The 26,007-nt window shown below is 41.9% G+C and overlaps 1 protein-coding gene across 8 annotated transcripts in view; it reads right to left on the bottom strand.

Annotated features, from left to right (window-relative positions):
• LOC144595325 (protocadherin Fat 3-like) overlaps positions 1-26,007 on the bottom strand; it is a 588,884-nt gene that overhangs the window by 14,288 nt on the left and 548,589 nt on the right. For all 8 annotated transcript variants that reach the window (XM_078402696.1, XM_078402698.1, XM_078402695.1 and 5 more), the window contains 5 exons: positions 21,166-21,323; positions 12,297-12,759; positions 8,032-8,185; positions 6,676-7,328; positions 3,010-3,120 (listed from right to left, as the gene is read on the bottom strand). In XM_078402696.1, the coding sequence (XP_078258822.1) occupies positions 3,010-3,120; positions 6,676-7,328; positions 8,032-8,185; positions 12,297-12,759; positions 21,166-21,323 (1,539 nt within the window). The remainder of the gene's footprint in view (positions 1-3,009; positions 3,121-6,675; positions 7,329-8,031; positions 8,186-12,296; positions 12,760-21,165; positions 21,324-26,007) is intronic.

The raw sequence follows: 26,007 nt of genomic DNA, 5'->3' as shown, positions 1-26,007 counted from the left end.
TATACTTGAACTATTTCAAGGCTTTGCACTAGCTTAATGCTGATGCTGATGACAATTTAGTCATGAACTTTACAAATGCTATAATTCCTATCTTGATAGTTAAAAATTGATGAAACCTACAGTAAGATATATAGATCTCTGATTCAAAACAGGGTTAGTGTACAAGACTGATTCTTGGGGTGAAGGTGTTGGTCTATGAGGAGGACTTGAGGAATCTTGACCGCACTCATTGGAATTTAGGTTAATAACGATGTCACTGAGATGCATAAGATTTTGAGTGAGTAAATTTGTCTCGACCGAGCATCCAGAACTAGAGTATATAGCCTTAGATTAAGAGATTGGTCATTTAGAACTGGGTGCATGCAATCATTTCCAAGCCTCGAGTGGTCAAACTGAATTTTTAAACCATATATTTGATTTTCCCTGAAATATAAAAATCAATAATCATTACTGCAATGTCTTCAGGCTGTAAGCAATGAACAAAACGTGGCCTAAAGTGCCATCTTGTGGCAGTGTTACAATAAGCAGTTATATGTACGTGGACCATTAACCCAGAGAACAATTTAGATTCCACTGTGCCACGCTGAGCATCAATTCAGCATAGAAGTAATCTGGAAATAAAATGATACTTCTTTCAAAAACGAATCTAGAAACGGTCAGAATGAAGTAAAACTGGTCACAAGTGTCCTTTAATTTCCCAAAGGAAATTGGCCAACCTTACTGGGTCTGGTGATGCCGGTTCCAAATTAACAAAACACATCTACTATCTAAAGCAACCAAACAACCACTTCAAATACTCACCTAAGAATGGTCAAAAGATTGAAAAATCAAAAATAATGTGCATAGCACCAATATTCCTCTGTCATATTCATACTTTGTTTCAATGTAGGATCTGCATATCCTAAATTTAAATAATCTCATATTCTGTCTTAAACTTCATGTTAGCTAAGGAAAATTTGCAACTGAAAGAAAGGAAAAAGGTTGGTTGCAACAGTTCAATAAAATAGCTCAGTGGCTTTCAACCAGGAGCAGACTGGGCAGTCTGCCAACTTATCCCTTTGATCTGTGATTCCATCATCCTTGATACCAAATCCTTCTGGATACCCGCATCCATCCCGATGTCCAACCAACTCACATTCACTCCTGTCCCCTTCCAACTCGACCACCCAAACCCTCCACCTGATATTCAATGACTGGCTTGAACTGGAGCCACAGGTCTTCCAGACTGAGACCCTGTTAGCCTTTCAGTCTGACTGACTGCGGCAGGAAGTAGAAATCAGAGAATAGGAAATAGAATAGATATAGGAAATAGAAAAGGGAGATTATATCATATCATATACATACAGCCGGAAACAGGCCTTTTCGGCCCTCCAAGTCCGTGCCGCCCAGTGATCCCCGTACATTAACACTATCCTACACCCACTAGGGACAATTTTTTTTTTTTTTTTTTTTTTTTTACATTTACCCAGCCAATTAACCTACATACCTGTACGTCTTTGGAGTGTGGGAGGAAACCGAAGATCTCGGAGTAAACCCACGCAGGTCACGGGGAGAACGTACAAACTCCTTACAGTGCAGCACCCGTAGTCAGGATCGAACCTGAGTCTCCGGCGCTGCATTCGCTGTAAAGCAGCAACTCTACCGGTACACATGCCCCTGTATACATTGACAGTAGAGATGGTTGAAAGCTTTAAGTGCCTTGGAGTAAATATCATCAGCACCTTGTCATGGACCAGCCATATCAAAGCAATGACCAAGAAAGCACACCAACAAGATGGCATAGCAAGTTTGGCATGTCCCCAACAGCTCTATCAATTTTGACAGTAGAAAGCGTTTTATCAGGATACGTCACAGCATGGTTTGGAAACAGATCCATCCAATACTACAAGAAATTGCAGAGAATTGTGGTTGCAGCCCAGACTATCAGGCAAAGTAACCTTCCTTCCATTGACTCCATCTGCACCGCACGCTGCCTCGGCAAGGCCACCAGCATAATCAAGGATGAGTCTCACCCCAGACACTTCCTCTTCTTCCCTCTCCCATCAGGCAAGAGTTAGAGAAGTGTTATAACGCAAACTTCCAAATTCAGGGACAGTTTCTGCTTGTTCTTGTCAGGCAACTGAATCTTGTCAGGCAACTGAATATGGGACAATGTGACGTCACCCAGTCAGCGGCCACGTGCTCCCGCTCCACCAATGGCGGCCGCCCGGGCCAGGAGGCGGGATGCTAAGCAACCTCCGTTAGGCGGCGCCAGGGCCTACAGTGTCTGGAGGTAGACGTAAAATGCTACAGTAACTCAGCGGGTCAGGCAGCATCTTGGGAGAGAAGGAATGGGTGACGTTTCGGGTCGAGACCCTTCCAAAAGGAGGTCTCGACCCCAAGTGTGTTCACTTGTTAGCCTTTCATATCGAGGTCTGAAAATGTAACCCAGGATAGAAGGATAAAATAGGTTTCTGTTCCCTTGGTTCTATGTAATATGGATTTTATCAAGCAATCCATAATTCTATTGAAAATATTTATCGGTAGGCTTGAGCAGGCAACTGCAGAGAGTAGCAAACAACACTTACGTAGCTTCGACTGCATTCTTCTGAGATCTTATATTTTGTCATCCCTTGCTCCCATGGACTAAAGATTCTTGCTGGGATACTGATATCTTTAAAGTTACTCTTAAAAGTGTGGCAACTTTGTTTGCCTCGATCTTGGGCTTGAAGTAAAATCGTATTTCATTTTCTTGCACTGGCGCATCTTACCTTGGTGAGTTAAATTATTTACCAACAATTAATCCATAAAAGTGTACTAGGCAGGAAATGACTATTATATCATGCAATCAATGCATTTTTATGTGGTCAGCAATGATATGATAAGAAATTATATTTCCTCAGTATATCTTTTGCAGAAGATATAAAACACATTATAAGATCATTTGATTCTGCGTCGCCTGATGGAGGTAAAAATAGAGATTTGAAATGGGCATTAAAATAAACGAAGTAGGTTGTAAAACTGTCTTACCATTATCATCACACGAATCAGACTGAAAGGAATTGAGTGACTGGACTTCTGAATTGCTGCCTTTCGTACTTCCAGTGAAGCCTGCTGCATCTTCGACAATGTCTACTTTTCCTGGAGCCAGAAGATTTATCAGTTAATTTATCTCATTCATTCCGTGTGTTCAACTCTACAATTTTAGCATTGAAAGGAATTTGTCTAAGAACAAATGAACACATTTTACTTGTAGATAAGACACAAAATGCTGGAGTAACTCAGCAGGACGGGCAGCATCTCTGCAGAGAAGGAATGGGTGACGTTTCAGATCGAGACCCTGCTTCAGTCTGAAGAAGGGTCTCGACCTGAAACGTCACCCATTCCTTCTCTCCAGAGATGCAGCCAGTCCCATTGAGTTACTCCAGCATTTTGTGAACATCTTAGGTGTCAACCAGCATCTGCAGTTCCTACTTACACATTTTACATTACGTATTTTATTAAGTGGCATGATTTTTATAAGATCAAATTCATTCAGCAGGATCTCAAACAGCTTATTTCCAAACGGAATAAAATCTGCATTTTAAACCAAAAAATGCTGGAAACAACCAATAGGTTTGGCAACATCCACAGAGGGTGAAATCAGAGTTAACCTCAGAACTTGGTGGCTTTAAATCTCGTTACTTCAAAATAAAATAATAATTATCCGCAATATGGATAATGTAAGATTTTTCTGGCACCTTTTACAATGATAATTTTCTAATATATGGAAGTATTTGGGGAGCAAAGAATGGATTGCCAACAAGGTAAGATTTACTGTTGGTTTAAAGTAAGAAAATGTAATAATGTAATAAAGGAAAATAATTAATCAGTCTTGTTAGAAGTTTTCTGGAATTCTAACTGAACTTTTCTTTCTTATGTAGTAACACTCAAAGTTTGTTTGTTCACTGAGGAAGTATGACTCAACATTAAAGTAACAATTACTAAAGTTTTGAACAGAATCAGATCAAATTGCTAATAGGTAATAGACAATAGGTGCAGGGGTAGGCCATTCGGCCCTTCGAGCCAGCACCGCCATTCAATGTGATCATGGCTGATCATTCACAATCAGTACCCCGTTCCTGCCTTCTCCCCATACCCCCTGACTCTGCTATCTTTAAGAGCTCTAGCTCTTTCTTGAAAGCATCCAGAGAATTGGCCTCCACTGCCTTTCGAGGCAGAGAATTCCACAGATTTACAACTCTCTGACTGAAAAAGCTTTTCCTCATCTCCGTTCTAAATGGCCTACCCCTTATTCTTAAACTGTGGCCCCTGGTTCTAGACTCCCCCAACATTGGGAATATGTTTCCTGCCTCTAATGGCCTTCCCTTAATAATCTTATGTTTTCAATAAGATCCCCACTCATCCTTCTAAATTCCAACATATACAAACCCATTCGCTCCAGTCTTTCAACATACGACAGTCCCGCCATTCTGGGAATTAACCTAGTGAACCTACACTGCACGCCCTCAATAGCAAGAATATCCTTCCTCAAATTTGGAGACCAAAACTGAACACAGTACTCCAGGTGCAGTCTCACTAGGGACCTGTACAACTGCAGAATGACCTCTTTGCTCCTATACTCAACTCATCATAAAGGCCAACATGCCATTAGCTTTTTTCACCGCCTGCTGTACCTGCATGCTAACTTTAAGTGACTGATGAACAAGGACACCCAGATCTCTTTGTACTTCCCCATTTCCTAACTTGACACCATTCAGATAATAATCTGCCTTCCTGTTCTTTCCACCAATATTCTGCCTTCCTGTTCTTTTCTCTAAAGAATATACAGAGTAACTGGTCCAAAAATAGCACACAGATACAAACTGAAACTGGAAAGCAAAGATACGTGAAGTTAGGAATTACCAAGATCATTCGCTGGGCCGTTCTTTTGCAACTGAAACAAAGGGAGAGGTCGCAATAACTGGGAAAGTGACAGCTTTTGTAAAGTGGATATTTCTTTACTCAGAAAATTCAGTGCAAGAGAACTGTTCTGTCTTTGAGTCTGAAAATTCACACAGCTCTAGCCAGTGAACAGAATTCATCCAACTACTACTGTAAATGCTGAGTACTTCTATGCAGAAGCCATTACTTGGAATATAGTTAGGGATTAGTGCATTGTAGTCTTCACACAGGGTGTATGAAATCAAATAGTCTGATTGTCACTTCTATGCAAAGTTAAACTAATTATTCTCAACATCCACAGAGTCAAGGGGTGGAGCAATAGTGTAACATCAGAACACCGCTGAGAGTGAAGTAGTCAGTAAAGTGGAAGACTAATGGACTAAAGTAGAAGTTAATGGACAAGGAACTTTTTAAAATTGGGAACGGCAAGACCGTGGGATCATTCAGTATCTTCCACAATGAATTAGAAACTACTATTAAGAAGTAAATATCTGGGGAAAAAAACGTATCAGAGAATACACGGGCTCCAGACAAATTATCAGCATTGGGTCTTGTGGTGGAAGTTGTCATGTTTCTCTCCTTGCCTGTTCTTGGTTCTTAGAAATTCTTGCCATTGCAACAGATCCCAGAATTCCTGCCATTGCAACAGATCCCGGCTTCTCTTTCTCTCTCAAAGTATCAGTGAACTGGGAAACCCAACAAACCGAAGGAAGACTGCAAGAATGGGTTAATTTAGGAAATATAACCAATGCCAGGATATTTGGCTTATCGGGTGTACAGGATATACTGTGTCCATTTAGAGAACAAAGATGCTTGCAATTAAAGTCAAGGTTCCTAATTTACTGCAGTCAATAAAGCAACCTAATTAGCGAGAGTACAAGTACATAGGCAGGTTTAGTAAAAGGAAATCATCAAGGTAAATAGAAGGTTTTGTAGTAAAATTGGAAGAATCAAAGGCATATTTATTGTGAAAGGTTTCATTCGGTGAAAAAGAAAGACGTGACAAGAACAGGGTGAAAAAGGTATGCAGGAAAATAACTGCAGACGCTGGTACAAATTGAAAGTATCACAAAATGCTGGAGTAACTCAGCGGGTCAAGCAGCATCTCAGGAGAGAAGGAGTGGGTGACGTTTCGGGTCGAGACCCTTCTTCAGACTGATGTCAGGAGAGGGGGCAGGACAAAGATAGGATGTAGTTGGAGACAGGAAGACAATGGGAGAACTGGGCAGGGGGAGGGGAAAGAGAGGGACAGAGGAACTATCTGAAGTTAGAGAAATCAATGTTAATACCGCTGGGGTGTAAACTGCCCAAGCGAAATATGAGGTGATGTTCCTCCAATTTGCAGTGGGCCTCACTATGACAATGGAGGAGGCCCATGACAGAAAGGTTGGACTGGGGAGGGTCTCGACCCGAAACGTCACCCATTCCTTCTCTCCCGAGATGCTGCCTGACCTGCTGAGTTACTCCAGCATTTTGTGAATAAATACCTTTATGTAAAGAGTGTCACCTTGAATAAAATAACTAACTTTCTTAACTTCAAATGTTCCTTGTTCAATGACACACACAGAACAACTGATACGAGAGTTATAGAGGCATTGCATTCATTTTCTTCCTACTTCCAGATGAAACATAGAAATGAGCGAGAAATGAGGATGGGAGAGATACAAAGGAAAAAAAACACAAGGAGAAACAGTTCCAACAAAGTAAGATATTCTTATCATCTAACAACAAGGATAAGATAATAGTCATTACCATCTCTCTCTGTATCCCACGTGTTCTTTCTCAATGAATCACAGTCAGAGACAGATCGGGTAACTGATGGGAGGTTTGGGGCGACACTGCACACAACAACACCTCTACGTGTCGTCAGTAGTCGAGGAGAATCAGGGTGGAAAGTGCTCATTTCTTGGTGTTCTATCCCCAATCCATCAATTTTGTCCAAATTGGTTCTTGAGTCACTCTGGAAACATGGAGTGTAAGCCATTGGTCTGACTGGAACTTGGGGAGGACCTCCAGTCTCATGATATATCTTTCGGCTATCGCCATTATTCCTAATAACTTTGAATTGCATGCCATTAGGCTTATTGAGCAGTGCTGCTGTTGCAGGATCCTGAACAAGGGTAATATTGTTACGTGCATGTTTCTTGAAGAACCTCTTTCGGAAAATTGCAAAGAGTACCACCAGTGACATGAGAATCAATAAAACAACGGCTATTCCAATGAGCTCCTCTTTTCCAACGTAAGGATGTCCAGGTTGTATATTGGGCACAACCATAGGTCGAAGATCGCAGTAGAGGCCCATGAATCCTGAAGTACAGTTGCACTGAAAAGAGCCTAATGTGTTTAAGCATGTTCCTCCATTGTGGCATTCTTCTATGTCACATTCATCAATGTCTTCTTCACACCTGCAGCAAAAAATAACATTTCTTAAATCATCCACGCTCCAGAAGTGATTTTATCTATCGAAGGTAATGCATTTTATCAGGGGTTATTTCATTTAGGATTTGTTTCTTAATTTTTAGACTTTGTGGCCCCAATAAATGAAAAAAATAAACAAACTGAATCCTTCATTCACACAATAATAATGGTACAGATAGTTTGTTGAATGCTGCAGAAAGAACACTGCTCCATTTTCCCTTGTTATTTACAGATGAATAAAAATAAATTATTTTCCACTGACTCATTGCCTATTCATTCGGAGAAATTCTGCTCTGCAATACAATAGGAAGGACAACGTTGGCCAGAAGTACCCTTAGTTGAGCAATAAAATACCTAACTCCTATTTGAATGCAATCCAACAAGTAATCTTAATCATTTTGTGCCTTTAGTTTGCTAGTAGCATTTTAATTTACCCTGTACAGTTGTCAAATAATTTAACATATCAGCCAATCCCATTGTCTCAATTTTTAAGTTCGTGCTGTGATATATTTTCTTTTTTTTTTTGCATCCACCTGTATTTATTTTTCTACCAGTCTACTAATAAATAGCAATTTACTTCTGGTTGATCTCAAATACTTCAAAGCTAAATCGAACTCAAACTCGAATGTGAGATAAGGCCACAGAATGAAATGTTGGGTACAGCATTGAGCAATAAGGAAGGAAACTCACATCAAACCAACAAAACCTGCTTTGCAGCCACAGACAAAGTCGTTGCCAGTTGGATTACAGGAGCCTCCGTTCTGACAGGGGTTTGGGTAGCAGGCTGTGACTTCTGTCTCACACCGATTTCCTGTAAACTGTGATAGGCAGCTGCACTGATAACCTGATAAAGCAGAATAGCATGGATTTCAGAACATTATTTCGAACACATTAAAACAAGAGCATGGCAAGCACTTTATCTCACAAAACAGAAGGAAAACATAGATAATCAGGAGTATCGGTCCATCAGCTTTGCCTTCCAATACCAGATTTTGGTCTTATTTCCTTCTTCTCATTTAAGAATGTGTCATTGACCCGACCTCCTCAGTCGACTGGAGATATAAAGAAACTGCAGGTGCTGATATCTGAAGCAATGAACAATCTGGTGGAGGAATTCGACAGATAGAGGAGCATCTGAGGGGGGAAATGGTTGCGGCAAAAACTTGCATTAAGAATGAAATATCGACTGTTCCTTCCCCCCTCCTTGACCCGCCGAGTCCCTCCATCAGGTTGGCTGTTGCTCCTCAACAAACTCTTCTACTCACATCTCACAAACTGACAAGATGGGAGAAATGTTAACGCCGCTAACATTTCTGCTCGTTCTTGTAAACCAACAATATGGAGTTTGGGAATTCAGATCATGCAAAAAGATTAGGGCAATTTCCACTCCACCATCAGAGTCTAATATGTTGTATCAACATTTGGAGTGAAACCAAGGCAGATATTATCATGCGCTAATACCATGCAGTACAATTTCACCATGGCAGCACCTTAGATATAGCAAAACACAAAGGGCTAGAGGAACTCAGTGGGTCATGCAACACTTGCAGAGGGAATGAGCAGTCTGAAGAAGGATCCTTCCCCCGAAAGATCACTTGTCTCTTTCCCTCCACAGATGCTGCCTGGCCGGCTGAGTTCATCCAGCATGCTGTTATCCAGCACAAGGTTCCAGCACTTGCAGTTTCATATGGAGATACAGTGTGTTTCTTTATACTCCAATTCATCCTCCTTGCATAAATTTGAAACCTTATAAATAAGACGTCCTTAAACCTATTTTAGCGCAACAGGAAACGAGGATGTGAGAAAGCACGAGAGAAACAGAGAGGGAGAAGCGTGAGACAGGGAGAGGTGGCGTGGGGGCGGGGACCTATAAATGGAATTTCCCTTATTCATTTGACCATGTTTCAGATCTGGATAATACTCCACAGTGTAAACGACCGATGAAAAATCTTATGACTTCTTGTGAAATCTGAAGCTTTATATATTTTCCACTTTCTTTTATAATGCAATGATTTAATTTAAAATGAGTAAAATTACTTTTGCAATAGGTTGCGTTTTTAAATGTAACGCATGGCTCTGCTAATCTCTTACTCACTAAATCACCCGTTAATTTTGCACTTATTCATGAAAGGATGATTTATTAGCATACGCATAACTAGTATCTGATTAAAAAAGTATTTGGAGTGTTAATTAGATACTTCTAAAGATGTCAATATTTGGGAGCTTCAACTACATCATTAGATTATTCTAAAGATAGACACAAAGTGCTGGAGACATGCAGCATCGCTGGAGAGAAGGAATGGGTGACGCTTCGAGAGTTCCTGATCTATGTATCTCCCTCTCCCCTGACATCATTCTGAAGAAGGGTCTCGACCAGAAACGTCACCCATTCCTTCTCTCCAGAGATGTGGCCTTTCCTGCTGAGTTACTCCAACATTTTGTGTCTATCTTCAGTTTAAACCTGCATCTGCAGTTCCTTCCCACACATTAATAATAATAATAATAATGCATTACATTTATATAGCCCTTTTCAAACACTCAAGCTTAGCTTACTCTAAGAAAATAACTGCAGATGCTGGTACAAATCGAAGGTATTTATTCACAAAATGCTGGAGTAACTCAGCAGATCAGGCAGCATCTCGGGAGAGAAGGAATGGGCGACGTTTCGGGTCGAGACCCTTCGTCAGACTGATGTCAGGGGGGGTGGGACAAAGGAAGGATATAGGTGGAGACAGGAAGAGTGGGAAGACAGAGGATTGGGACTCTTTTAAAGAGCAACAAAAGTTAACTAAAAAGGCAATACGGGGAGAAAAGATGAGGTACGAGGGTAAACTAGCGAATAATATAAAGGAGGATAGCAAAAGTTTTTTTAGGTACGTGAAGAGGAAAAAAATAGTCAAGGCAAATGTGGGTCCCTTGAAGACAGAAGCAGGGGAATTTATTATGGGGAACAAAGAAATGGCAGATGAGTTAAACCGTTACTTTGGATCTGTCTTCACTGAGGAAGATACACACAATCTCCCAAATGTTCTAGGGGCCGGAGAACCTAGGGTGATGGAGGAACTGAAGGAAATCCACATTAGGCAGGAAATGGTGTTGGGTAGACTGATGGGACTGAAGGCTGATAAATCCCCAGGGCCTGATGGTCTGCATCCCAGAGTACTTAAGGAGGTGGCTCTAGAAATAGTGGAAGCATTGGAGATCATTTTTCAATGTTCTATAGATTCAGGATCAGTTCCTGTGGATTGGAGGATAGCAAATGTTATCCCACTTTTTAAGAAAGGAGGGAGAGAGAAAACGGGTAATTATAGACCAGTTAGTCTGACATCAGTGGTGGGGAAGATGCTGGAGTCAATTATAAAAGACGAAATTGCTGAGCATTTGGATAGCAGTAACGGGATCATTCCGAGTCAGCATGGATTTACGAAGGGGAAATCATGCTTGACAAATCTACTGGAATTTTTTGAGGATGTAACTAGGAAAATTGACAAGGGAGAGTCAGTGGATGTGGTGTACCTCGACTTTCAGAAAGCCTTCGACAAGGTCCCACATAGGAGATTAGTGGGCAAAATTAGGGCACATGGTATTGGGGGTAGGGTACTGACATGGATAGAAAATTGGTTGACAGACAGAAAGCAAAGAGTGGGGATAAATGGGTCCCTTTCGGAATGGCAGGCAGTGACCAGTGGGGTACCGCAAGGTTTGGTGCTGGGACCCCAGCTATTCACGATATACATTAATGACTTAGACGAAGGGATTAAAAGTACCATTAGCAAATTTGCAGATGATACTAAGTTGGGGGGTAGTGTGAATTGTGAGGAAGATGCAATAAGGCTGCAGGGTGACTTGGACAGGTTGTGTGAGTGGGCGGATACATGGCAGATGCAGTTTAATGTAGATAAGTGTGAGGTTATTCACTTTGGAAGTAAGAATAGAAAGGCAGATTATTATCTGAATGGTGTCAAGTTAGGAGGAGGGGGAGTTCAACGAGATCTGGGTGTCCTAGTGCATCAGTCAATGAAAGGAAGCATGCAGGTTCAGCAGGCAGTGAAGAAAGCCAATGGAATGTTGGCCTTCGCAACAAGAGGAGTTGAGTATAGGAGCAAAGAGGTCCTTCTACAGTTGTACCGGGCCCTGGTGAGACCGCACCTGGAGTACTGTGTGCAGTTTTGGTCTCCAAATTTGAGGAAGGATATTCTTGCTATGGAGGGCGTGCAGCGTAGGTTCACTAGGTTAATTCCCGGAATGGCGGGACTGTCGTATGTTGAAAGGCTGGAGCGATTGGGCTTGTATACACTGGAATTTAGAAGGATGAGGGGGGATCTTATTGAAACATATAAGATAATTAGGGGATTGGACACATTAGAGGCAGATAACATGTTCCCAATGTTGGGGGAGTCCAGAACAAGGGGCCACAGTTTGAGAATAAGGGGTAGGCCATTTAGAACGGAGATGAGGAAGAACTTTTTCAGTCAGAGGGTGGTGAAGGTGTGGAATTCTCTGCCTCAGAAGGCAGTGGAGGCCAGTTCGTTGGATGCTTTCAAGAGAGAGCTGGATAGAGCTCTTAAGGATAGCGGAGTGAGGGGGTATGGGGAGAAGGCAGGAACGGGGTACTGATTGAGAGTGATCAGCCATGATCGCATTGAATGGCGGTGCTGGCTCGAAGGGCTGAATGGCCTACTCCTGCACCTATTGTCTATTGTCTATTGTCTATTAAGATAGAGGGAGATCTGAGGAGGGGGAGGGGAAGAGAGGGACAGAGGAACTATCTAAACCTGACATATCAAGGGTCTCGACCCGAAACGTCACCCATTCCTTCTCTCCCGAGATGCTGCCTGACCTGCTGAGTTACTCCAGCATTTTGTGAATAAATCGATTTGTACCAGCATCTGCAGTTATTTTCTTATAGCTTATTCTATGTCAGGTGGAACTTAAAGTGCAATCTTGCAACTTACCACCAGATGGCAGGCTAACACAACTCCCTCCATTCTGGCACGGTCCTCTTGCACAGGTGTCAGGATATAAGACACAGCCGAGCTTCAGTTCTGTCAGTTCTGCCACTTCAGCAAAGTGGCTGCGTTTGTTTTGGAGTGGCAACTGATTGTCATTGAGGACGACCGAGTCCAGGCATCCTTGAAATCCACCCAAGACTTGAGTCTTTTTCTGGTTCGACAAGCTACGAGCAGCTGGTACCTGGGCCCCAAAGTAGATGGAGTTGTCGATGCTGAGGGACTGAAAGTGGAAAGGAGCTCTCCGACGCTCCACGTAGGTGTCGTCAAGTGCGAGGCTGGTAAAGTTCTTGTTGAGATCCAGAAAGACAGTGTGCCAATTCCCGTCGTTCACCGCCCTGCCAGAAATGCCCACGATGCCTGGTCCATTGCCACAGTCCAACTGGAACCAGAGCTCCCCATCCACAATCTTGTGTGACAATATAGGACAGAAAGAGTTGACATTGAAAAAATGAGTAATGTACACAAAAAAAACATCAAAGTACCCTTACCTCAAGTAATGCTCTTCAAAATGCTTCCACCACTGGGTCAATACATACTGAACTGTTGTTCCACATTTTAAAATACCTCTGTGAAGTGGAAGGTACCAGTGCATGAACTCTTTCGATGTCGGGTGGCCACCACGGACCAGCCATAAAATGGTCACAGTCTAATTGCAAGGAAATCCAAGTGAATAGGGAAATGGACTGTGCCACTAGGGTTGCCAACTTCCTCACTCCAAAATACGGGACAAGGTGACAGTCACTGCCCCGCGCCCCACATGACTTCACCCAGCCAGCGGCCACTTGCTTCCGCTTCACCAATGGCGGCCGCCCGGGCCTGAAGGCGGGTTGCTATGCAACCTCCGTTAGGCAGCGCCCGAGCCTGCACTGTCAGGGATTGCAGTGGCCCTAGGGCCACAGTGTCGGGCCTACAGCACCATCCGGACCTAATATGGGACAAGGGCAGTCCCGTACGGGACAAAACAATTTAGCCCAAAATGCAGGATGTCCCGGCTAATACGGGACAGTTGGCAACCCTATGTGCCACACAGTCTCAGTGTGTGAACGGACATGCACACAAACAAACTAACATACAATATAGCATAGAATAAGGATACATCTAGACAATACACAAACACACACAAAATATATCCCATCCTCTCTTGGAACCACTCACCAACACTCATCTCCTCAATTTTCCTTCATTTTGTCTCTTGACCTTTGTCTCACCCTCCCCTGACTGCATCTCTCACCTGATATGTTATCATCTCATTGTTAATTCAGAAGTTGAAGTCACACCACACAGCAGGGTTGAGCATGTAATCCACACAGACATCTCAGTGCTGTATTGTAGGACTGTTACAATGTGTAATGCTATCTTTCTGATAAGATATTAAACCTAGCCATTTGTTCATCTGGTGTTAAAAGATTGCATAGAGCTTAGGGTTCTTCCTATACCTTAGGCAATATTCATTAAAGAAGAGGCCAAACTGGTAATTCCTTAATTTACACTTTGCAGCCTCCTGCAAAGGCTGCCATGTTTACTAACATTATTGAGCGGAGAGTCACACAGCATTGAAACAGGACATAATGCCATAAAGTAGCTGCCCACACCATCCCTGATTCCCGACACTACATCATGACAATAAAGGGTCTCGACCCAAAATGTTACATATTCCTTTTCTCCAGAGACACTGTTTGATCCGTTGAGTTTACTCGAGCTTTTTGTGTCTATGTTCGGTTTTAAACCAGTTCCTTCCTACACATGACAATTCGAGTGCTCATCTACATGCTTAAATGTTGTGAGCGTACCCACCTTTATCTCCCACGCAGGCTCATATCAAGTAATTGTCCATAAAAGTACTTTGAATAACTTGAGGAAAGACTTCATATAATGCAATTATTTTGTTCTCATTTTGTCGGAATCTCAGACATCTGCTACACGCACAAGACTGACAAATCATCACACAAGCAGTGATGATGGAGTAAATTACAACTTGTTAGTTTGCTCTGGCAAATCAAATACCTGGAGAATGCAGATGTCAAGGAAGGATAGCATTCATGCCTTAAACTATAAAGAGGTGGGGCATGATAAGACCTGGGGGCAGAGAGGTCTGTGGATGACCGGGCAAATTAACAAATAGTTGATCTGGTGGTTAGGATCCTGGCCTTTTTCAAGCATAGAAAACAAAAGGCAGGAAGACATGCTAATTTTATATGAAACACCTGGGCATTTTGAATGAAATATTCTGGTCAGTGCTGTGCAGCATTTTAGAAAGGATGTGAAACCTTTAATGCACATGGAGAAGAGTTGCACTGGAATGGTTTCGGATATAATTCCACTTACAGGGATTGATGGAACCAGCTTCTACTGCACATTCAACGTTGAGTAGTGAAAGGTAGGAAACATGTACTGCTTAGACCTGTGGCGCAGAACAACTGGCCTGTTGGAAGGGTCTGCCTATCTCACATTCAATAACCTGACTACTGTCCCTCTTGGCTATTGACCCCACAAGCTCTCTGGCAGTAGACTTGCTAACAGTCCTGGGAATCCAGAGGTTGTTTCCAAACCTGGAAGATGACTTTAGGGGAAGAATGGGGTGAACTCCAGAGGGCTGGGGAGGCTGCAGCTTAAGACCCGGGTGGCACAATGACACAGCGGTAGAGCCGCTGCCTTACAGCCACAGAGACCCGGGTTCGATCCTGACTACGGGTGCTGTCTGTACAGAGTTTGTACGTTCTCCCTGTGACCTGCGTGGGTTTTCTCCGAGTTCTTCGGTTTCCTCCCACACTCCAAAGACGTACAGGTTTGTAGGTTAATTGGCTGGGTATAAATGTAGATTGTCCCTGGTGTGTGTAGGGTAGTGTTAATGTGCGGGGATCGCTGGTCAGTGGGGACTCAGTGGGCTGGAGGGCCTGTTTCCGTGCTGTAGGAGGGACTTAACATCCCCTCTATCCAACCTGCCCTTGGTGCCTTCCCAGCCACAAATCGCAGGCCCACCCAACAGGTGAATATCCTTTGGGCTGCCTTCAAAGTTTCTATTTTCCTTTTTAGTTAAGGGGACCAAAACCGTGCACAGCACTCCAGGTGTGGCCCCATCAGTACCCTATGCAACTGTAAGAAAACCTTCCTATTCTTAAATGTGCCAACCACCTTCATATCAAGTAGACTTGTTGGATTTGTTTGCTGACCTTTTGTGATTCATGCACTAGAATACCAAGGTCCCTCTGAACTTTACTCATTTGCAGTCTCAAGGTGACCATTAAAAGGGTTACGCCATGAAAAGGTGCAGAGGAGGACTATGCAAAGGGATGGCAAACCTTAAAGACGGACTCAGTAGTTTCTCGCTTTGCTTTTGAGCATCATTAGTGGGGCACTGGACCTGCTGAGATACTGCAGCTCTTTGTGTCTATCTAAGCATTTAAGCCAGCATTTATTTAATAGCATCCGGCAATGCATAGCCAGCAGATCTTTGTTGAGGAAGCTGAAGATTTTGTGATCAGCTGCTGTGTCAATCAAATGCTCTGGATCCACTGCTCTCCAGAAAGGTCAGAGACGCTGAGCCTTTTTCTGCACATCCTACTGGACGTGTAAAGCCTGCTGTCAACTCAGCCTCACTGTTGCTCCTCTCTCTGTTGTCCACCATTCTCTGGCTTTACTGCCTGCTATTCACCAGCAGCCTCATCCTCTGGGGTAGACAGTGATCTTTTTTGTCAGAGGACCAATTCGGCAATGGCTTCGTCCATTCACTTTGTCTTTTCTACAAACTTCATTAATACCTCCATAACCATAAAAATTCTCATCAAACAGTTTACCAGAGTGAACTCATTAAGCAGCTGTCCATAATGAGGACTTGAAAATTGGCCTCTGGCCAAATGCCATTTGACCATCTGCGTAATTGCTGCTCAATCATAGGGACGGAGGCGTAGGGAGGGGGGTTAGCGGGGGGGGGGGGGGGTTAGGGAGGGAGACAAGAGGGGCACACAAGGGCAGAGGGACAATTCTGCCCGATTTGTCTCTGAACTCAGGCCACTGAGATTCAATAATTAGATGTAATAAAAACAGGTAAAGCTGGAAACACTCAGCAGCTCAGGCAGTATCTATGGAAAGAGAAACACAGTTCAGGTTTCACATCCCAAATGGGGAGATTCACTTAAGAAGGCACAATATTCAACGGCGCAGCAAATTGTCTATTGGTTATTGGTTGATGGAGGATTTACTCAAGAGGGCAGGGGGTTGCCAGCTGCTTCAGGGCATGACTTGCAGGGTCAGAGGAAGCTCTTGACATACTTTTATATTGATGGTAAAACTGAAACTCACACAGGGTAGGAGGAAGATGGAATTCACAAATACATGGAGGGTTGGGGCCGAGAACTGAGATGAGAAGACAGTTCCTAATCCAGAGGGGAGTGAATCTTAGGAATTTTCGACTAAAGATGTTTGTGGAAATTCAGTTACTGAGCAAGCATAAGACAGAGATTGGCAGATTTAAGGAGTCAAGATTAGTGCAGGAAAGCGGCACTGAGGTAAAAGGGCGGGCCTGATCTCACTGAATGTCAAAGCTGGTACAAGGGGCCAGGAGACCTGCTCCAGCTTATATGTTTCACATAAACTGCTCAGCAAAGGACGCCTCAAGGAGGCAGCTTGTTGAGTTGCTTTTTTATTAGGATATGAATAAGCATCCAGACTTACAGGAGGCATTACCACAAGCCTGCTCCAACCATTTACTCTTACCAGTTAATGTTCAATTAAAGCACATCATGGTGTCTTTTCTACTAATCTCTATTAATACTAAGCTTTGAATGCAATGAATTTTGAGAACAATTGCTGATGTTCCATTACATATTCTGAATTGAATTTACTCAAATTATTTATTCCAGTAGCTTATTGCAAGTTACTTTAACAGGAGATGTGCCTCTTATATTGAAACATTATTTTTAAATTCTCAGTGACATCACCAGCTCCTAAAAACCTGCATTAGCTTCCCTGACTGAAATCATCGTGTAGATTAGCTTAATTTTTGAAAGAAATAACATGCATAACACACAAATAAATTGCACGACTTGATTGAATTTCTATGCTCATGCATAGAAACGTTCCATGCATTATACATTGGAGCCAATCAATGTACGTTCTTTGGGCATTAACATAGAGGATCTTAGGCAATGAGATCAAACAGCATGCAACTCTTTAGTTTAGTTTAGTTTTTTAGATACAGCGTGAAAACAGGCCCTGCGGCCCACCGAGACACACCAACCAGTGATCTCTGCACACTAACACTCTCCTACACACACACTAGGGACAATTCTACATTTATACCGAGCCAATTAACCTACAAATCTGTACGTCTTTAGAGTGTGGGAGGAAACCAAAGATCTCTGGGAAAACTCACGCGGGTCACAGGGAGAACGTACAAACTTCATCCAGACAAGCCCCCGTAGGCAGGATCGAACCCGGGTCTCTAGCGCTGTGAGGCAGTAAACCTACTGCTAAGTCACCGTGCCGCCCTAATATTGTTTCGGCATTACTAATGCAAAATTGTTCTGGGCCTTTGAAACCTGTGATTGGGACACACTATGCACACTGAAGCATGTTTCAAGTGGCATGCTTCGCCACTGGTTGAAAGGGTCTTGATTAACTATGCGAGGGCATCCGTAGTCTTCTAGGAAGGATTTGTTTATGTTCTCTGTTTCACTGATTGCTACTGCAACCCCCAAGTCCAGCATCAGATATGGTGGCACAATGGTGCAGCTGGTAGAGCTACTGCCTCATAGCTCCAAGTTCAATCCTGACCTCTGGAATGTGCATGTTCTCTCAGTGACTTCCATGGGTTTCTACCAGCTTCTCTGACTTCCTTTCACATCCCAAAGGTGCACATACTGGTAGGTTAATTGGCCACTGTAAATTGCCCCTTTTGTATGAGCGAGTGGGACTCCTGACGTTGGTAGGAGTGTGAAAAGAATAAAATAGGATTAGCATAAAATCAGTGTAAACTGCTATTTGATGGATGGTACTAACTTCGTGTTCTGAAGGTCTTTTCCCATGCTACATGACAATGAGTTCAGACACTGCATCATCTGCAATCCTCTCCTGATTTTATATCCAATTAGCCATTCCTCTATCCTGACCTTGGTCCTGAATGGGAATCTTTGATACTTCTCCCAGCCCATCCTCCCTAACCCCTCACACTGCTCGTTCTTAATACTCTTTACCAACTGATTTTGTTGACGTCCACTTCACCATTGCCATTAGCCCATTGTGTAGGAAGAAACTGCAGATGCTGGTTTCAAACGAAGATAGACACAAAAAGCTGGAGTAATTCAACAGGATGGGCAGCATCTCTGGAGAGAAGGAATGGGTGATGTTTCCGGTCGAGACTCTTCTTCCTGTCTGAAAAAGGGTCTCAATCGGAAACGTTACTCCAGCTTTTTGTGTCTATCTACGCCATTAACCCATTGGCTGCTGCTCCTATCTGATCATTTCTCTTCATGATTGTCCCCCTCCTAGTCAGCTCTCACGCCCACCCATCCCCAAGTTTGCTTCTAGGCGCAATTTCCTCCATGACCTCCACTCTGCAACAGGGAATTAATGACTAATTGTGAAAGGCTATTCAACTACACCCAATGTCTTGGGTTCATGTTCAGAATTAGGACCATTCAGCCCATCAAGTCTACTCCACAATTCAATCATGACTGATTTTTCTTCCCCTCTTAACCCCATTCTCCTGTCTTCTGCCCACAACCCCTTACACCCACACTAATCAAGAATCTATCTATCTCTGCCTTAAAAATATCCAGACTTGGTCTCCACAGCCTTCTGGGGCGATGAATTCCAACGATTCATCACCTTATGACCTAAAGGAACATCCTATTACTCTGAGGCTATGACCTCTGGTTCTAGACTCTCTCACTAGTGGAAACATCCTCTCCACATCCACTCTATCCAGGCCTTTCATCGTTCGGTAAGTTTACATGAGGTCTCCCCTCATCCTTCTAAACTCCAGCGAGTAGAGGCTCAGTGCCATGAAATAATAGACAATAAACAAGGAGGCCATTCAGCCCTTCGAGCCAGCACCGCCATTCAATGTGATCATGGCTGATCATTGTCAATCAGTACCCCGTTCCTGCCTTCTCCCCATACCCCCTGACTCCGCTATCCTTAAGAGCTCTATCCAGCTCTCTCTTGAATGCATTCAGAGAATTGGCCTCCACTGCCTTCTGAGGCAGAGAATTCCACTCATCGCTCATCATATGTTAACCCACTCACTCCTGGGATCCTTCTCGCAAACCTTCTCTGAACCCTCCAGCGCCAGCACATCCTTTCTCAGATATGAGGCCCAAAAATGCTCATAATACTCCAAATGCGGTCAGACTAGCACCTTATAAAGCCTCAGCATTCCATCCCTGTTTTTGTATTCTAGCCTTCTTGAAATAAATGCTCTCGGATAAAGCTGAAGGTTCTCGCACAACCCTGGCACGTAACCATTAGCCCCATTCCTACTGTAATGTGCCTTTCAGATGCTTTACAATTTCTAGGGCACCAACCTTTCACTTGCTCTCCAGCACAATGCACGATCTAATTCCCATCACCATTCTGAGCAACCACTAACTATGGGAAGGTGTGGATTTGGAGAAAACCATGTAAAGGAACATTAATTCCTACTCCAATAAAATCTACAGAACTCATTCAAAGATCCAAGGATTACTACTTCATTAAGAGATGCTGCCAGACACGTCACCTGAAAGTCCGTTCATCAGATCCTGCAGACAGGTTAACAGTAACTTCTTGCCAAGGTTAAAGCAAATCAATGTGTGAATCAGATAAAATTGTGTATTTACTGAAGTTTGCTTTGCTGAGTCTATGGCTGAATCTTCTGATAAATGATGCCCAAAGCAGCTGAAAAAGCATCACCTCATGCATTAATAAAACTAGAGTTTAAATCTGAAATGAATGATTGAAAGATTAATATTAACAAAGACTACTTGAGATGTGTATTGTAATACGCTATTTTCAAATGATTCCCATTTCTTGTTTTATAGGGTTGAATAGAAGTGCTTTCTGGATCTGTGAAATATGAAATGGTTCCCTGAGATGCGTGTGATTAATTTCCCAGTAATGCTTATGGTGGCAGCTTGAGTTCACACCAAACCACAAATCTCCAATTATAAATGCTCTGTTGGTATGTCACAGGAGGATAAAAGGTTTTGGTCTTCACAGAAATGCAACTTAAACAATGGAACATGATATCAAAGCACCACAGAAAAGCCTTGTCTACAGCAATAAAAGGGGTTTTAGTTAATCAGTTTATGAAAGCATAGCCTTGGTTACAGATCTTGATTCAAGACTATTGAGGGCAGCTTTCACTGTTGACACTTTTTTGGGACGAGGGTGTCTCCCTCAACCTGTTTGTTTTTGTTTGAGACAAGATATGCAGACACCAGAGACAAATTTATAGTATAATGATTCTATGGTTAAATTATATATAAATGCAATATGCTTATGCAATCATATTGATGCACATTATCCATATTAAAGTACAAAAAGCACATAATTTCCTCCTATTCCATCTGACTATGAAGCAATTTGAGCTATTTTTATGTACATCACAGTTCAAATTTAAGAGGGATTCAAGAGGAATCCATCTTCTTAAATTCAAGAGGAATCCATCCTGCTTTATAGTAGTACGCCGTTATTCATTTCGTAGCCTGACAAGCCATGTACTATTGGGAGAAATACAAAATGTATGCATTCTTAAGACAAGAATTAAATACTGAAATACAAATTAAACCATTTACTTCAAAACAACATTCAAAATCCAGACCATCACGCTTACCTTCAAAATGACACAGTATTCCCCTTCAGCATACATAATGACTCCATTACTTTGAAGCGTTCTCAAGTGCAGGCCCAATTTCAGTTCATGTCTTCTGCTGTTTTCAGCCACCCGATACTTAATGTAAGAGTTTCCTGCAAAACTCAAGGACGCGTGACCTGGATGAATTAAGGAAAGCCATAATGAATGCCATTCAGGTGAAATTTTGCAAATGCACAATCTGGCTCATGCAACTTACATTTAATGCAACATGTAACAACCTTGGAAGAAAATATAACAGTATAACAGGGCATTGGTGAGGCCGAATCTGGAGTATGGTGTGCAGTTCTGGTCGCCAAATTATAGGAAGGATGTCGATAAAATGGAGAGGGTACAGAGGAGATTTACGAGAATGTTGCCTGGGTTTCAGCACTTAGGCTACAGAGAGAGGTTGAACAGGTTGGGTCTTTATTCTTTGGAGCGTAGAAGGTTGAGGGGGGACTTGATAGAGGTTTTAAAAATTTTGAGAGGGACGGACAGAGTTGACGTGGGTAGGCTTTTCCCTTTGAGAGTGGGGAAGATTCCAACAAGGGGACATAGCTTCAGAATTGAGGGACAAAGGTTTAGGGGTAACATGAGGGGGAACTTCTTTACTCAGAGGGTGGTGGCTGTATGGAATGGGCTTCCGGTGGAAGTGGTGGAGGCTGGCTCGATTTTATTATTTAAGAGTAAATTGGATAGGTATATGGATAGGAGGGGATTAGAGGGTTATGGTCTGAGTGCAGGTAGATGAGACTAGGTCAGGGAGAATGGTCAGCGTGGACTGGTAGGGCCGGACAGGCCTGTTTCCATGCTGTAGTTGTTATATGTTATATGTTATTTATGAATTCCACTAGTTTAGTTATAAAAATCATGCAATCAACTCAATACCATTCTGCTACAATTTTATACATGTTTCCCACAAGGTTTCATTATGAAGGCAGAGAATATCATGGCAAGGGAATGACAACCTTCTAAGCAGCAACCTGGAAACAGCAGAAATTCTACTGAGTCAGGTGAATTTTGATGAAAAACAGCTAAATGAAAGCAACGTCAAATCAGATCAATAATGAACCAAATATCTTTCCTCGTGTTTTCCCAATTTTGACATGGATATCAACTTTATAGTATATTCCCATCATACATTTTTGATGGAAATGTGCTCAAGGATATTTGGAAGGTCATTTAGGAGAAGAGATGGAATAATAATGGAGAGAACATAGAAACATGAGTCCCAAACGTCATCTCCTTGGGCGCATTCAAAGTCTTCTGGATACTCAATCCCAGAAGCATTACCCTGAATCTGTTGAATATCGTATCAAATTCTATGTAGAATGAACTGATTTTAAGAATGTTTATTGTCAAAAATTAATTATTTTCTGAAAGATGGAATGTACAACAGTATGGTGCAATTTTAATTATTCTTCATTTTAAAAATATTAGTTAAAAGTATAAATGAAAGAACTTGCAATTCCATATTTAATTTTATATTTATATAGCTCTTCTCAGGACATCTTCAGGGCTCCATAATTGCACTGAAGTGCTGAGCAGTAATTTCTCCAGGCAAACGTGACATCCAATTATCACTGGACCAATCATTTATTAGAGTTGAATATGAGCAACAATTTTCACACATAATTTATTATCTGACAAGCATGACAATTTTAAGCAAGAAGAACAAAATTATGGTGAAAATTGTTTAATGTTTTGGTTTATAAGGGTAGGATCATCAAACCATGTAACATAACTTAGATTGCTCTATGATGGAGAAGTTAATCTTTAAGTAAAGACACTAAATGCTGGAGGAACACAGCAGGCCAGTCAGCATCCCTGGAGAACATGGACAGGTAGCAATTTGGGTTGGAACCCTAAGTGTCACCTATCCATGTTCTCCAGGGATGCTGCCTGGCTGGATGTGTTAGTCCAGCATTTTGTGTCTTTCCTTGGCAAAATAGCATCCACAGTTCCTTGTTTATACCTAAATCTAAAATGACATAGATATTTGAGTGTTCCGCTATATAATGCTTTGTTTTTTTCCAGGGTTGTATAATTGAATGTGGATTTGTCCATGATTAAAGCACGATAATAAACGTTTCCTGGTCACTCAGAATAACCTGGCAAATTTGGATGGACACTTCCTATTCACAATCACTATACTGAGACCAATTGAATGGGAGATTCTAGAACTAGAGGTCATAGCCTCAGAATTAAAGGATATTCTTTTAGGAAGGAGATGAGGAGAAATTTCTTTAGTCTGTGGAATTCTTTGCCACAGAAGGCTGTAGAGGCCAAGTCAGTGGATATTTTTAAGGCAGAGATAGATTCTTGATTAGTATAGGTGTCAGAGATAATGGGGAGAAGGGGTTAGGAGGGCGAGATAGATCAGCCATGATTGAATGGCAGAGTATACTTGATGGGCCAAATGGCCTAATTCTACTCCTATTCCTTATGACCTTATAACACGATTTCTGTGTCAAGGCTGCATGTTCATTCTTTGTTCAACACTTATACTGGAGCATTACCAGGTAAACCTTAGTCTGAACGTGAATGTCATTCCCAGGCAATATAATGTCATCTTGGTCACAAATTAACTTTACTGTGGTGGAACAAAGAAAATGATATCCTACCACATCCATGCCTATAATATTCAAGCTAAGGTCCACTTGAATATTAAGGTGAATTATAATATGATAATTTGATAAATAATTTACTTCTAGGTGTAGACTAAAGCATTGTCATCCCTAATTTACGTTAAAACTTGAGAATTTTATTTTTTGTTGCATATTCTATGGTTTAGTCACTAAATAGAGACTTTTGCAGAGTTTGATCATTTAACTAATTGCCTGTAAACATGGTGAGATGCAACAAACAACTGACTTTTTAATTTAACTAGGTCTAAAGGGATACATCCTCAACTAGTGCTTATTCATCAGTTGGAAGAAGGGTCCTGACCCGACCTGGCACGTCACCTATCTATGTTCTCCAGAGATGCTGCCTGACCCACTGATGTACTCCAGCATTTTGTGTCTTTTTGTTGATTAAAATTATAAATTACACAATTGATGATTAGCCATTATTCATTGACTATGTGTTTAAAATATTAGATTGCATGTATTCGACTTTTTAAAATCTAAAGCTCACAAAGCAAAATCAGCAACAATAAGCTTTGGTAGATAAATCATCTTTAGCTTGATTCATAATAAAGTAATGGGCTTATTTGCTACATTTCCAATTGCTACTCTTCCCTTCATGGGTTCTCACTCCCTTTGTAAGTGGTATCTCCTTTCTGTCTCAGCGTTCTTGCAGAAAATGCACCCATTCAATTAATTATTTTGTTTCTCTTCTAGTACCCTACCCTCGAACCACTCCCCCCCCCCCCCCCCCCCCCCGCTCAAACTAGGTGTCACCCAACAACACACGTGACAGTTGACATCGACCAAATTAGTCATGCCAACCAAATGGTTAAAAAGTAGCAATAAATATCAGAAGAATGGGAGCAAAAGTGACTCATGATTCAGAGATAGGACCTCCAGTACTTTTACAAGTTCAATTAAATTCAGGAGGAACTCTGACCACAGTTATTATGGTTATTGCCATTGTTGAATAAATTATAATATTATGTGCTACAGAAGGGAATTTAAATACCAAGTGAACAACTCTATAACTATTTTTTTTTTCAATTAAGGAAATGAGGATTGCTGCATTCATTCCAAATCAGAATTCATTCCAAAATGCATTAAGATGTAATTAAATCCACAATTTATATGTTTCCCATCCTGATGACTAATTTACCCGAGCAGTGTTATTCTTAGCCTGCTCTAGTCATGCGTACTCTGTATCTTTCCAGCTTCACATACATTACTTATTTCTGCAAACTATTTGCAATTATTGGGAGTAATTTGTTGTGATGGATTAATGAGTAATTTCAGTCACTTCTCATACTTCACAGTTTACATTGGAAATGAATAATTTATAGGAAGGCAAAAAGATTGATTATAACATTGGGCATTGTAATTTAACAGCTGTTGCCTGGTACTATTGCTTGTAATTTGTTCTTGCCTTAATTATATAAGCCAGTCAATTAGAATAAAACCTAGTTGTTAAAATTTGGAGACAAAAAAATAGTGCTATGCAATGCTCTTCTCCACCTTGCAATTCAACCTTGTTAAAACTCTGTCTATAAAATTATGAAAGACTTAGATAGGGTAGGCGATCAGAACCTTTATCCCAGGATGGAAAAATCAAATACTAGAGGGCATGACTTCAAGGTGAGAGGGGCAAGGTTTAAAGGAGATGTGTGGGCCAGGTTCTTTTTTAAAAACACAGAGGGTGGTGAGTGCCTGGAATATGCTGCCCTGGGTGGTGGTTGAGTCAGATACAATAGAGGCATTTAAGAGACTTTTTGGATAGGCATATAGTTTTGCTGGGAATGGAGAGATATGGATTATGTGCAGGCAGATAGTAGGCATTGAAAGTAGGCATGCAGGTGCAGCAGGCAGTGAAGAAAGCGAATGGTATGTTAGCATTCATAGCGAGGGGATTTGAGTATAGGAGCAGGGAGGTTCTGCTGCAGTTGTACAGGGCATTGATGAGACCACACCTGGAGTATTGCGTACAGTTTTGGTCTCCTAATCTGAGGAAAGACATTCTTGTCATATGAAGAAAGACTGGATAGACTCGGCTTGTACTCGCTGGAATTTAGAAGATTGAGGGGGGATCTTATAGAAACTTACAAAATTCTTAAGGGGTTGGACAGGCTAGATGCAGGAAGATTGTTCCCGATGTTGGGGAAGTCCAGAACAAGGGGTCACAGTTTAAGGATAA

The sequence above is a fragment of the Rhinoraja longicauda genome, chromosome 7 (genome assembly GCF_053455715.1).
Source record: "Rhinoraja longicauda isolate Sanriku21f chromosome 7, sRhiLon1.1, whole genome shotgun sequence".
NCBI classification, from domain to species: domain Eukaryota; kingdom Metazoa; phylum Chordata; class Chondrichthyes; order Rajiformes; family Arhynchobatidae; genus Rhinoraja; species Rhinoraja longicauda.
This window is presented reverse-complemented; position numbering and strand designations above follow the sequence as displayed.